General features: G+C 43.3%; 1 protein-coding gene across 2 annotated transcripts in view; it reads right to left on the reverse strand.

Moving 5' to 3' along the window:
* The window catches only part of TPGS2 (tubulin polyglutamylase complex subunit 2), a gene marked incomplete at both ends in the record, with an annotated part of 55,488 nt that overhangs the window by 38,069 nt on the left and 4,115 nt on the right, over positions 1 to 13,304 (reverse strand). For both annotated transcript variants that reach the window (XM_079717457.1, XM_079717456.1), the window contains one exon: positions 667 to 746. In XM_079717457.1, coding sequence (XP_079573583.1) covers positions 667 to 746 — 80 coding nt within the window. The remainder of the gene's footprint in view (positions 1 to 666; positions 747 to 13,304) is intronic.

The raw sequence follows: 13,304 nt of genomic DNA on the forward strand, positions 1-13,304 counted from the left end.
CAACTTCTCATAACTTCTTTGGGAAAAATGTTTCTCAACCTCCAGACTAGGTCAGGCCTCCTGACAATGCTCCCTTTACCTCTCTTTCACAGAACTTGATCTGCTTTGTAATTATATTTGGAATGACTTATACTATGCCTTAGACAGTAAGATCAAGAGGTAAGACACTGTGCTCTTTTTTGATTATCACTGACTCTCCAGGACTCAACATCAAGCACAATGCCTGGCCCATTTTAGGGGCTTAAAACGTTTATTGAATAAATGAATGAATGGAACTTCAGAGGAGGGTTGGAAAGCATTCGCTATTAATCTGGGTAGTATTGATACTTCTCTGCAACATTTAACCATGTTCTGCCCCACACGCTTATTAATATTTAATTCTTCCTTTCCTTGCTGGATTTCCAGCTTTGTTGTATACACAACTTCAAACGTTCCATTGACTCCATAAGACAGGCTCAGAGGAGCTGCTCTGTGTTGGGGAGATGGCATGGAATGGAAGGGAGTGTTAAATGGCCTGAACAGGAACAGAGAGAAAGGTGAACTCTACCTTGAAGGTGGCTGTGGCCTGAGATAAGAATAAGTTTCCTGTCCAATCTTTCCTTCTCAGGGGCATTTGAGTTGACCTCCCTTTGTTGGGAGGTGAGGATTCAACAGGGCAACACTTACTTGTTCCCATGAAGAAATCATATGACGTTCAGCAGGCGCCTTTTCTATGATGGTCACCTCTGTCACACCTGGGGATGATTCTGAAAGAGGAAAGAGAGAGTCTGTAGAGTTGCAGTTGGTCCATTCTCACGTATTTCTACACTAGAGGTTGACTAACTCTTGAAGACTGCTCTAGGAATACCAGATCCCTCTGAGGAGCATTTATTACCCCTGTGATAAAAGCAATTGGTCCCTCAAAGGCACGTGGTCCCATAACCTAAGACCATGTAGTCTTCCTGGTAATAATTATGCCAGTATCCTTTCGATGCATCATAAAGTTTCCCTTAAGTTTTCAGAAGGCTCAAATCTTGGGATGCAGCAATAGTCCAATATACCAGCTAAGAATTCTGGACTCCACCTATCCTAGTCTTGCTTTATGCATTCACTAGTTGTGTAACCTTACATGAGTGCTCACTTCCCTTTGCATTTAGTAAGACAAGAATTACAATAATACTTTCCTTGACAAGCGAAGCAGAGGAAACAGAAAGGAAGGTGCTTTGGAAGAGCAAAAAGTACCATATATACAATTTTTTTTCTGCCTTCTGTTCAGTGTTCTTCCTAATATGTTGGGAAGCATGGTACTGTGGTAGAAAACCACTGTGAGCTTCAAGCCATTTGACCTGGGGTGAGTCCTTGCTATCCCTATGATTGGTTAGGATGGAAGACACTGTCTTGTCCCTTCAAGGGTGGTCCTATTTGGCACTGTCCCACGAGAGCCAAGATAGTGACTAATAAATGCCATTATTCAATTTTACAGCAAGGACACTGAGCCTGAGAGGTAAAGCCACAAAGCCAAGCCTCTGACTCCAAGTATGGGTCTAGTTGAGAAATGAAGAGCATGTGCAGAAGTCACTACATGCCCCTTGGCACAGCCCTTTAAAGCAGTAATCCTACGCAAATGCAGAGTCTAGCTTTAATCAGTCTTAGCAACCTACTGCTCCACCTGCAGTGGGACAGAAGAATACAGAATTCCTTGCCAACAGACCAGCTGGTTACATAGGGATGTCATCTGACTATACTCACAGGGAAATGTAGTGTCTAGGGTTGCAAGAGGACACACAGCTAATGTAAGTGCCTGACATTAAGCTTTGCTGAGGCATCCATTTCAAATACATCCATCTTGAATAAACAAATTGCCAGCTGTATGACACAGCTACTAACTAAGTAACTAGGTAAGGAACCAGGCCACCCCCACCCATGAAGTTCCCCTTTCAGAAAGCCCTGGGTAACTGACCACTTGAGTGGTCACCCACCTTTTCCCTTCTCATGCCCTAATTCTTGCTCTTATGTTTTAAATTCACCAATAAAGAGTGAACCCACAAAACCCCAGACACCAAGTCCTGGGACCCTAATAAAGACAAAGACCCAGCTCTGCTTGCTCACTCCCAGCTACCAGGCTGTGTGGCCCTGGGCATACCATGTATCCTCCAGGACCTGTGCGTAATAAAAAAATTTTTTTCAAAGTTCCCTGACAGTTGTTGCTGAGGTGTATCTTCAATCATAATAAAAACCACAATGGCTGGTCCAGCCACAACATGAGCTCCAGTCCGGGAAATGTCTGTAGAGCTCATCCAAGTAGTACAGACCTAGGTGAGTGCCTCAGGTATTCCTAGCCAACAGCATCACTATCAATGAGCTGAGACAGACTCAACACACCATTCTTCAGTTTATAACAGACCTACGTGGAGGGGCTACAGGCTCAGACAGAATTGCTGTGATACATTTCAGATGAGAACATTTCACTTTCTACCTCTGAACACCTCCGGGATAGGACAACGGGTCAACATACTGACTTTAAGAACTTTCATATAACAAGTTGCTTAGGAAGTACCCGCTGCAGAGACTCCGCTACCCAATACTTCAGCACTGATAAGGAGGAGGTGCCGGGGATGAGGAAGAGAGGGATGCACAATAAATTCCATTTGTATAATGCTCTACTTCTGGGAACTGGTATGAGTTATCTCGTTTACTCTTTCAACAATCGTGTGAAGCAGGCATCGTGACTTTATTTTAAAGATAAGGAAACAGGCTCAGCAATACTAAATAATCTCACAGAACTAAATCTCTGACCACAGCCTCAGATACCAAGCCTAATGCTTTTGCTACCATGTTGCCTTAGTAGCTAATTCCAACATGAAGGGAGGTTTTCCCCTCACCACCAAGCAGTTCTCAGACACCAGCTGGGTGTCCTACAATTCAACACAATCCTGACGCTATCTACCAGGAGAAGGCATCAGATCCCACAGGTTAAGAGCTCAGTCCCACAAAACTGCCCTTACTTCAGATGCTAATTGCAGGTCCAGGGTGTTACCTGGGCTCCTGACAGACTGGCTATAAATCAGGGGTTCCTATGACCCCCTCCTTGGGTTTGATTAGTTTGCTAGAGAAGTCAGGAAACCCCTTTACTCACCAGGTTGCTGGTTTATTATAAAGGATATTACAGAACACCAGGGAGATAAGATACATAGGGCAAGGTCCTGAACAAGGGGGCTTCTGTCCTCGTTGAGTTTGGGGCCTGGCACAGTGGCATGAGGAAGTGTCTGGCTAACCAGTCTGGAAGCTCTCTGCACCCTCTCCTTTTGGTTTTTTATGGAGGCTTCATTACATAGGCATGCTTGATAAAATAACTGGCCCGTTGGCAAATGACTCAACCTCCAGCCTCTCTCCCCTCCCTGGAAATCAGGTCGGGGAGTGAAAGTTCCAACCCTCTAATCCTGGTTGGTTCCCTTGGGAACCAGCCCCATCTTTAGGTTACCCAAGGACTTTCCAAAAGTCACCTCATTAACATAACAAAAGACACTTTCTTTTCTCCTATCACTTAGGAAATTCGAGGGGTTTTAGGAACTCTGCCTGAAACAGGGATGAAGTCTAAATATATGTTTATTATAAATCATAATACTACAGATAACCAAAAACATCATGAGGATGTTTAGAAAGCAATAGCAATAACAAGTTGTGTTTGGTTTATTAATATGCCACATGAGAAGTAGTATCTGACTAAATATAGCCATCCCTACTCTCCTGCCTTTGTGACCAATGACAAGCATTTGTGAGCTGCCTGGCTGGAATAATCTGTATGGCAGAGTATGAAATGAAATACTGAATGAAGATATGAAGGTCAGGTCTTCAGACACAGCACAGTCTGCTCTAGGTAACTATGACATGCCACAGATGAAAACTCTCTGTGGCAGCCTACTCCAAAGTTGGGTGCTATCACTTCCTTCCTTCACTCCCTGCCCACACCAGTTCCCCAATGAAAGGTGAAGTCTATTTCTCTGCCTCTGTGAAGAGACGTTAACAGGGGTTAGCCTGTGACTGCCTTGACCAATAAAATATGGCGAAGAGACACCATGCAAGTTTTGAACTTCAAGAGGACTGGCAGGTTCCCGTTTCCTCTTTTTGCTCTGGGCCATCACAGACTAAATCCAAGCTACTCTTCTGGACGGAGAGGCCATGCTGAGGAGCACGGAGGGGCCAGACATGTGAGTGCAGAAGCCATCTTGGACTTCCAGCCTAGTTGAGCCATCAGATAATTCCAGCCCCATCTGCTATCTCATTGCATACACCTGAGAGACTCGAAATGAGAATAGTCCCATCTGGGCCTAGTCAACCCACAGGACTGGGAGAGACAGTAAACTGCTGTTTCAAACCACTGTTTTGGGGTGGTTTGTTACCCAGGAATAAATAACTGGAACAGACTGCCTAGTAGAAAACAGTCGCTGAGTCAATAATCCCTGAGGTACTCAATGAGGACCTGCTGTCACAAACTATGCACAGTTGATATGGGCCTTGAAGGATGACATGGCTGTTCCTGCACATTGGCTTAATTAACACCTCCTGCTCCTTCCAGTGTGCTTTCCTGTATTTTAGAGACTGGCTGGCTAAAGACTACATTTCCCAGATTCCACTGCAGCTAGGCACCCACTGGAGGCCAAGCTTTCTGCAGGGAAACCCACTCCCATAAAACCTGGAAGGAGGGAAGGAACAGGTGAGGTAGAGGGGCAAATGGGGAGACTGGCTCTTTTCACAGTCATAGTTGCAAAGGTATTTTGATCTCATGGGGTTGAGAGTTGTCATGTGGCAGAAGCAGCAGCAACTTCTCAATTCTGCAGCTTCCTAACCACACTAGCTGCAGGTACGCCCCACTTAGCATCCCCTTTTCAGTTTGGTTCTCAGCTTAGAATCTGTTCTGCTTGATCTTCCAATGATTTTATGGGCTAATGCCCCTCAATCAAGCCCTTTCTGCCTTAACTAGCTAGAGTGTACTTCTAGCCTTAAACTAGCTGTGTATTCTATGGTCTGCCACCAAGAACCCTGATAGACACAGACAGTGTGCATCTGTAGACTCACTTTCAGGACAAGTGAATGTGTGCAGGTCAGAGGAAGTGGTCATTTATATGATTTAAAAATTGTGGCCACGGAGCCAGACAAAAAGTGTGAGAGGTTTTGGAATCCAAGATATGACACTGAAGGCCTTTAGAGTCAGAAAAGAAAACTTAAGACTACATAAGATTATTCAAAGAGAACAAGTTAACAGTTTATTACACAAATCAAAGAAGTGGGTAAGGAGAATACATGAAGCCAGGGCTTGAAGGTGAGGCAACTGGAGGGCTGGGGGTGGAGTAGGGTGGACTGCGCATAGCCAACCTGAGGTTAGTATCTTTAGAAGGACCAGCTTGTAGGGTTCACCTGTAGCTGGTGCCTCGTAATCTGGCCTTTGCATGTGTTCTACATTGATAAGGCTGTTTTGCCCATCTTTGGCTAAACCAATAAACATTTGCTATCCTTTTGGGAGTCTAAAATTTCCATAGTGTCATGGGCAAAACTCATTAACAATTCCCAGGAAATAAACATAGAATCTGGATAATAAGGTAAAGTCTAATCTGTTTTATTTCCTTTCGCCTTGGTCTAGTTTCACTTCCTTAGTAGGGTACTGCGTGCAGAGGCTTTGTACCTGGCACTTCAGACCAGAGTTCCTAGTGCAAAGCAGCTGCACCTGACATTTCAGCTGGACTCCACACCAGGTTCAGGTTTTAGGAAGTTCCAAGGGAACAGAATAGTTATCCCCTGGAAGGTTGATTCAAGTTCAGGCTATGCCTTTAGACAACCCAGTGGCTACCACAAAAACCTGTCACACACTAAATCCTGCCACCCTGCTACCCACAGAAACAGGGCTCCTGGAGCATGATCGTATAGAAACCACAGACACAATCTATTCCAGTTGCCCCGACCTAGGAAGTGAGCATCATCCCAAATGCCAAAGAGGAATGGCTCACAGATGGGAGTAGTTTTATGAGAGAGGAGAAAGGGCTGGTGGGACATGCAGTAACCTCCCACACCCAAGTCATAGAAGTGAGAAGCTACCCACCCCCGTTCCCCCACTGGGACTTCCGCCCAAAAGGTGGAGTTGATAGCCCTCACCTGAGCCCTAGAGCACGGGACAGGGAAAATCTTAAATGTTTACACAGATTCCCGGGTATGTGTATGCCATCCTACCCACACACAGGGCTATCTGGAAGGAACAAGGTATGCTTACTGCAGGGAATAAACAGGTGAAACGTGGCTTAAGCATACTGAAGCTCGTAAAAGGAGTACAGCTTCCAGAAAGGGTGGCAGTGATTCATTGTAGGTCTCACGAAAAGGGAATACAGAGGTAATAAAGGGAAACAAAGCGGATGCAACTGCCAAAAGGGTGGCCCTAGAACCTGTAACTTGTCAACTACCCCTCATACTTCAAAGGCCAGATCCATCCAATTATTCCCCAATCTACAAAAAGACTGTACAAAATCTACAAAATTAGACAAAGACTGAAAATTGGGCTTCAACAGAGATCTAGGAGGCCATGGGTGGCTAGCTAATGAACATGGTCAATGCTTCTTTTCCCAAACTATAGCTTGTCAAGCCATCAGAGAGGCTCATCAAAAGACTCACTACAGGAAGGAAGCCCTATATAATTGGTTAGTTGAGCTTATGGTAACTCCTGGCATGAAAAGTATAATCAGTCGGATAGATGAGACATGCCCCATCTGCACAATGAACAACCCCCAAAACCAGACCCTCCAGAGGCCCCCAGATAAGGCCCATTCAGGCCAGAGGGACATATCCTGGAGAAGACTGGCAGATTGATTTCACCATCATGCCAAGAGCAATTTCAGGTATCTGGGCAATTTCAGGTATCTCTTGGTGCTAGTAGACACAATTTCTGAGTGGATAGAAGCATTCCCTGCTAGAACTGAAATGGCAGCTGAAGTGGCTAAGGCATTACTAAAAGATATAATCACCAGGTTTGGGCTCCCAAGATCCCTGCAAAGCAATAATGCTACAGCATTTGTGTCTCAAGTGATGAAGGAGGTAATGAGTGCCCTGGGCATAATATGGACCTTGCACTCAGTCTGGAGACCCCAATCATCAAGGACAGAGATCCAATCAGACCTTGAAACTCAAGGTCCAATCAGCCTTAGCCAAGCTATGTTAGGAAGCTCAAGAACACTGGATTAAGTTGCTTTCGATAGCCCTGCTCTGCATGTGGTTACCCCAAGGGGTAATTAAAGTTAAGTGCATTTGAACTCATGTATGGTAGACCCATTCCCCAAGTCCAAGAGAAGGGACACCTTAGCCCTCTTGAAATGGAACAACTCAAGCATGCCCTCCAGGTAGGAGAAATAATGAAAGCTGTCACAGAAGATGGTGACCAGGTGCTGCCCACACCCACTGACCTGGCCCTCCACCCCTTCTGCCCAGGAGCCTGGGTGAACCTAAAAATCTCAAAAACCAGCAGCTGCAAGATCAGCTCACGGCTAAGTGGAACAGAATCCACTTGGTGACCCTAACCACACACTCTGCCCTGAAGTTGCAGGGATCACTCCATGGGGACTTTGCACTCAAGGGAAGAGACCCCCAAGCCCCAACCTGCAGAGAGACAACCTGGGGCAATGGCCCCCCTGACTACTCGTGTGATCCTCTCTAAGACCCTAAGCTTTTCTCCTGTAAAACAATGAAAGGATGACCAGGGAGACGCAGCCCTGGCACTGAGCCTTGACATCAGGGCAGACTTGCCCACAGGCCAAAGACCAAGATACTTTCAATTTTAGGAAAAATTTGACATGTCACCATTATTCTCTTATCATTTGACATGTAGCCACTGTTCTCTTAGGCCATGTATCTTAAATTGTCTGAAGTCCTTTGTCTCCAAAAGGTTAGACAAATGGTGGTTGCTCAGGGCTACAAACAGGGCCAAGGCCTGGGTACAACCACACAGATCTAAAGGCAGCTGGGGACTTCCACTCCTCCACCCAGGGTGAGGACAATGCCTCAAATCAGCAGGAAGTAGTTACAGAAGACAGACCTGCACCCCTCAGCGCCCCTCGAGAATGAGGAGCAGGACAAAAAGCAGGAGAGGGGTTTGTCACCCACAGAGCTGGAATTAACAATTCCCAGGAAATAAAAAATAGAATCTGGGTAATAAAGTCTAACCTTTTTCTTTTTCCTTTGTGCTTCATCTTGTTTCACTTGTTCATAGGGTACTGTGTGCAGAGGCCTCACACCCAGCACCTCAGACCAGAGCTCCTGGTGCAAAATGGCTGTGCAGACACCTCAATGGACTGTTTGCAGCTCTGTGCATAACACCTCAACTCAAGATGGCCTCAGAGGGCCGTGTGCAGAGAGGCTGCGCCTGGCACTGCGATCTGGAGCGCAAACAGCACAGCTGTGCTGCCATGTGAGAACTCCAACCCCTTCCCTCCCCACTGACTAGAACCCTATAAAGCAGCCCCACCCACAGCCTGTGAGGGAGAGCTGGACTCTAGAGTGTGAGCTGGCACCTTTCCATTCTTTGACCAAAGAATAAAACTTTCCTTTGCTTCTGAACCAAACTCGGTCTCGTTCTATTGGCTCTAAGGATACTGGGCAGAAGGACCCTTGTTGGGGCCTAACTCAAAGGGTTGGTAACAACAGCTGTGGCTTGTTGTTTTGCCTACCTGACCAGGTCCCAGTAAAATCTCTGGAATTTGAGTCTTAGGCAAGCTTCTCTGGGCAGAAACACTGCACACATATTGCAGCATTTCATTGCTTAAGGAAGGAGTGTATTCTATGTGACCACTCACAGCAGGGAAAACTGCAGAAGCCTATACATGGCTTCCTCTAGATGCCACCTGATATGTCAAAGGTCAGATTCCCAGGCACCAGCTGACTGATATAATAAACTATAGCTGGGAGTCCTGTCTGCATCCTGTAAGTCCTTCTAGTGAATCACTGAACTTGTGGACAGTTGTGGGACCCCAAAACATGTATCCATCTCTTCATTTTTAATATTTCTGAATTAGTTTGCTTTAGTTGTTTTGGGAAACAGCAAAAAGTTGGGTTTTGTAAGCTAAATTTAAAATCTTTTTCTATTACTAGGTGACTTAAGCCCATTCATATTTGTTGCTATGAGGGATATGTCTGGTCTCAGCTTTATCTTTTTTTTTTTTTTTTTTTTTGCGGTACGCGGGCCTCTCACTGTTGTGGCCTCTCCCGTTGCGGAGCACAGGCTCTGGATGCGCAGGCTCAGCAGCCATGGCTCACGGGCCCAGCCGCTCCGCGGCATACGGGATCCTCCCGGACCGGGGCACGAACCCGTATCCCCTGCATCGGCAGGCGGACTCTCAACCACTGCGCCACCAGGGAGGCCCTCAGCTTTATCTTAATATTTTATAGTTACACGTATTATATTACACATATTTCTTTTTGAGATGGGTATCATTCATTCTTTTCTTTAAAATATTTGGGGGAATGTATCATTTTCTACTGATGCATGATAAATTACCACAAATTAGCAGCTTTAAACAACACCCAGGTCACAGTTCTGTAGCTCAGAAGTCTGGCACAGCATGACTGGATTCTCTGCTGAGCCTGAAATCCATAAGCCAGGTACACTGACTGCTCAGGTGTCAGCTGTTCTGTTTTCATCTGGTGCTCCAGGTCATCTTCCATTCCTGTTACTGGCAGAATTCAACTCCTTGTGGTTGTAGCAATGAAGTCTCCATTCCTTGCTTGCTGTCACCTGGGGCCACTCTCAGCTGTATTCTTTCCCATGTGTTCCCATCCACCTTCAAGGCAGCAACAGCGTAACAAATCTTTCATGTTTCAAATCTCTTTGACTCCTCCTTCTGTTAACAGCATGTTGTAAAGGGCTCAAGTGATTAGATTAGGCTCACCTGGATAATCTCCCTTTTGCCATTTAACACAACAAATCACAGGTATTATATCTCATCAGTTTCACAGTCCTGGTGCAGGAAATCTTGGAGGGCTGTTTTTAGGATTCTATTTAAAAAAAAAAAGCCTTATTGAGATATAACTCACATACCATAAAGTTCACCCTTTTAAAGTATATATTTCAGTGGTTTTTAGTATATTCAGAGTTATGCGTCCTTTCCTGAAAAAGTAACCTTGCACCATTTCCCATTTCCAGCATCCTCTGGCAATCACTAATTTACTTTGTCTCTATAGATTTGCCTACCATAGATCATTTAAATGAAATCACACAACACATGGGTTTCATAACTCTTCTTTCATTTAGTTTTCAAGGTTCATCCATATTGTAGCATGTATCAGTACTTTACTCCTTACTATTGCCAACATTTTCTATTGTATAGATATAACACATTTTTTAGACCCAATCATCAGTTGATGGACATTTGGACTGTTTCTATTTTATTACAAATAATGCTTCTAAGAACATTTGTGTACATATTTTTGCACGTAAATGTTTTCATTTCTCTTGGGTATATAACCAGAAGTGGAATTGCTAGGTCATATGGTCACTTGAGGAAGTGGCAAACTGTTTTCCAAAGTGACAGTGCCATTTTACATTCCCACCTGTGGTGTATGTGTGTTCCAGTTTCTCCACTTCCTTGCCAACACTTAGGTCAGTCTTTCTGATTATGGGCATCCTAGTGGGTGTGAAGTGGTATTTCACTGTGGTTTTGATTTGAATTTCCTTAATGATCAATGATGACCATCTTTACACGTGCTTATTGGCCTTTGTATATCTTCTTTGGACAAATGTTTATCTATTCAGATCCTTTTAAATTGGGTTATTTGACTTCTTTTGTTGAGTTGTATGAGTTCTTTATAGATTCCACCCATAAGTCCCTCATTGTATATGTGATTTGCAAAAAGTCTCTCCTTTTCTGTGGATGTCTTTTCACTTTCTTGATGGTATCCTTAAAAGCACAAACATCTTTAATTTTGATGAAGTCCAATTTAACTATTTTTTTGTTTGTTTGTTTCTTGTACTTTAGGTATCAGATCTAAGAATCTATTGCCTAATCCAAAGTCATTAAAAATGAATCCAAGGTCTAGGGCTTCCCTGGTGGCGCAGTGGTTGAGAGTCCGCCTGCCGATGCAGGGGACACGAGTTCATGCCCTGGTCTGGGAAGATCCCACGTGCCGCGGAGCGGCTGGGCCCATGAGCCTGCGCGTCTGGAGCCTGTGCTCCGCAACGGGAGAGGCCACAACAGTGAGAGGCCTGCGTAACGCAAAAAAAAAAAAAAAAAAAAGGAATCCAAGGTCCATGTTTTAGTGCTTACATTTATATCTAAGATCCATTTTGAGTTAATTTTTGTATTTGAATTGAGGTAAGAGTCCAACTTCATTCTTTTGCATGTGGCTATCCAGTTGTCACAAAACAATTTGTTGGCAAGATTGTTTTTCCCCCACTGAGTTGTACAGACATCCTTGTTGAAAATCAGTGGACCATATATGTGTTAGTTTAGTTTTGGAGTCTCAATCCTATTCCATTGATCTATATTTCTATCTTTATGTCAGTGCCACAGTGAAGACTATTGTAGCTTTGGAGTAAATTTTTTTATCATAGTAAAATATACATAAAATTTGCCATATTAACTATTTTGAAGTGTACAGTTAAGTACACTTACATTGTTGTGCAACTATTACCACTATTCATCTGCAGAACATTTTCATTATCCCAAGTGTAGTAAATTTTCAAATAGTGGAGTTTAAGTCCTCTAACTTTTGTTCCTCTTTTCCAAGATTGTTTTGGCTATTCTGGGTGTCCTTCATTTCCATATTAATTTTAGGACTGGGTTATTTGTCAATTTCTACAAAAGAGGCAGCTGACGTTTTCATAGGGATTGTAGATTTAGATCAATTTGGGGAGTATGGGATTCTAATAGTATTAAGACTTCCAAACCATAAATATGAGATGTCTTCCAATTTATTTAGGTGTTCTTTAATTTCTTTATGTGTTGTAGTTTTCAGTGTACAAGTCATGCACTTCTGTTAGTGTGCTCGTTTACTGCTTACTTCTGTTAATTTAACTTTTTATTAAGTATTTTACTGTTTTGACCCAATTGTAAATTGAATTGTTTCTGTAATTTTATTTTTGGATTGTTCATTGCTAATGTGTAGAGTTTTTTCCCTTTTTTTGGTGGATTTCTTAGGACTTTTTTAATATACAAGAGCATGTTATCTGCAAATAGCTCTTTACTTCTTTCTTTCCAAATGTATGTCTTTATTTCATTTTCTTGTCTAATTGTTCTGACTAGAATCTCCAGTAAAATGCCGAATAGAAGTTGTAAAAGGGGAGTTCTTGTGCAAGAAAGAGTGAACACAGCATGCCTGAGACTGCAATATTTAGAAAGGCCTGCTTGTAAGGTTGGTTCTTGGCTGGCATCTGGGAACTTGGATTTCAGGAGGGTTCCCACCATTGCCTGGTAAGAATGGCTCACTTTATTTAAAAAAAAAAAAAAAAGAATGGCTCATTGTACCTACCTGTTGTTACAATATGGTTTATGCTGAACACAAGCTTTCTGCTGGGAGTCTCAAATTTGGTACATACTAGGTAGAGGATGTCTGAATGATGGATTTCCAATAAAAGGTCTGGACTTCTGGGCTCAAATAAGCTTCCCTAGTAGACATTTCAGATGTGTTGTCACACGTTGCTGGAACAATTGTGTCCCATGTGATTTCACTGAGAGAGGATTCTTGAAAACTTACATCTGGTTTCCTTGATTTCCCCACATGCACCTTTCCCTTTGCTTCTGCTGTAATAAATCACAACATGACTGTCTCCCAAGTCCTGTAATGCTCCTAGTGAACTGTCGAACATGGTGTGGTGCTGGGGATCCCATGAATATTTGTCTTGTTCCTGATTTTAATGGGAAATCATACAGTTTTTCACCATTGAGCATAATGTTAGCCGTGGATTTCTCATAGATGCCCTTTATCAGGTTGAGGAAGTTTGATTTCTGTTTTTATGTTTTCTCTCTGTCCCACAGTTTGGGTGTGTTCTATCATCAGAAAACACACTTTGTATGATATCAATCCTTTAAAATTCATTTCAGCTTGTCAAACATATGGTTTATTCTTGAGGTTACTCCATGTATACTTGAGAAGAACTTTTATTCTACTCTTTTTGGGTAAAGTGTTCTATGGATGTCTGTTAGGTATAGTCGATTTACAGTGTTGCTTAAGTTTACTGTTTCCTTGTTGACTTTCTGCTTAGGTGTTTTATCCATTGTTATAAGTAGGGCGTTTAAGTCTCAAACTATTATTGTTGAATTGTCTACTTCTCCGTTCAAGTCTGTCAGTTTTTGCTT

The sequence above is a fragment of the Hyperoodon ampullatus genome, assembly GCF_949752795.1.
Source record: "Hyperoodon ampullatus genome assembly, chromosome: 13".
Classification (NCBI taxonomy): Eukaryota; Metazoa; Chordata; class Mammalia; order Artiodactyla; family Ziphiidae; genus Hyperoodon; species Hyperoodon ampullatus.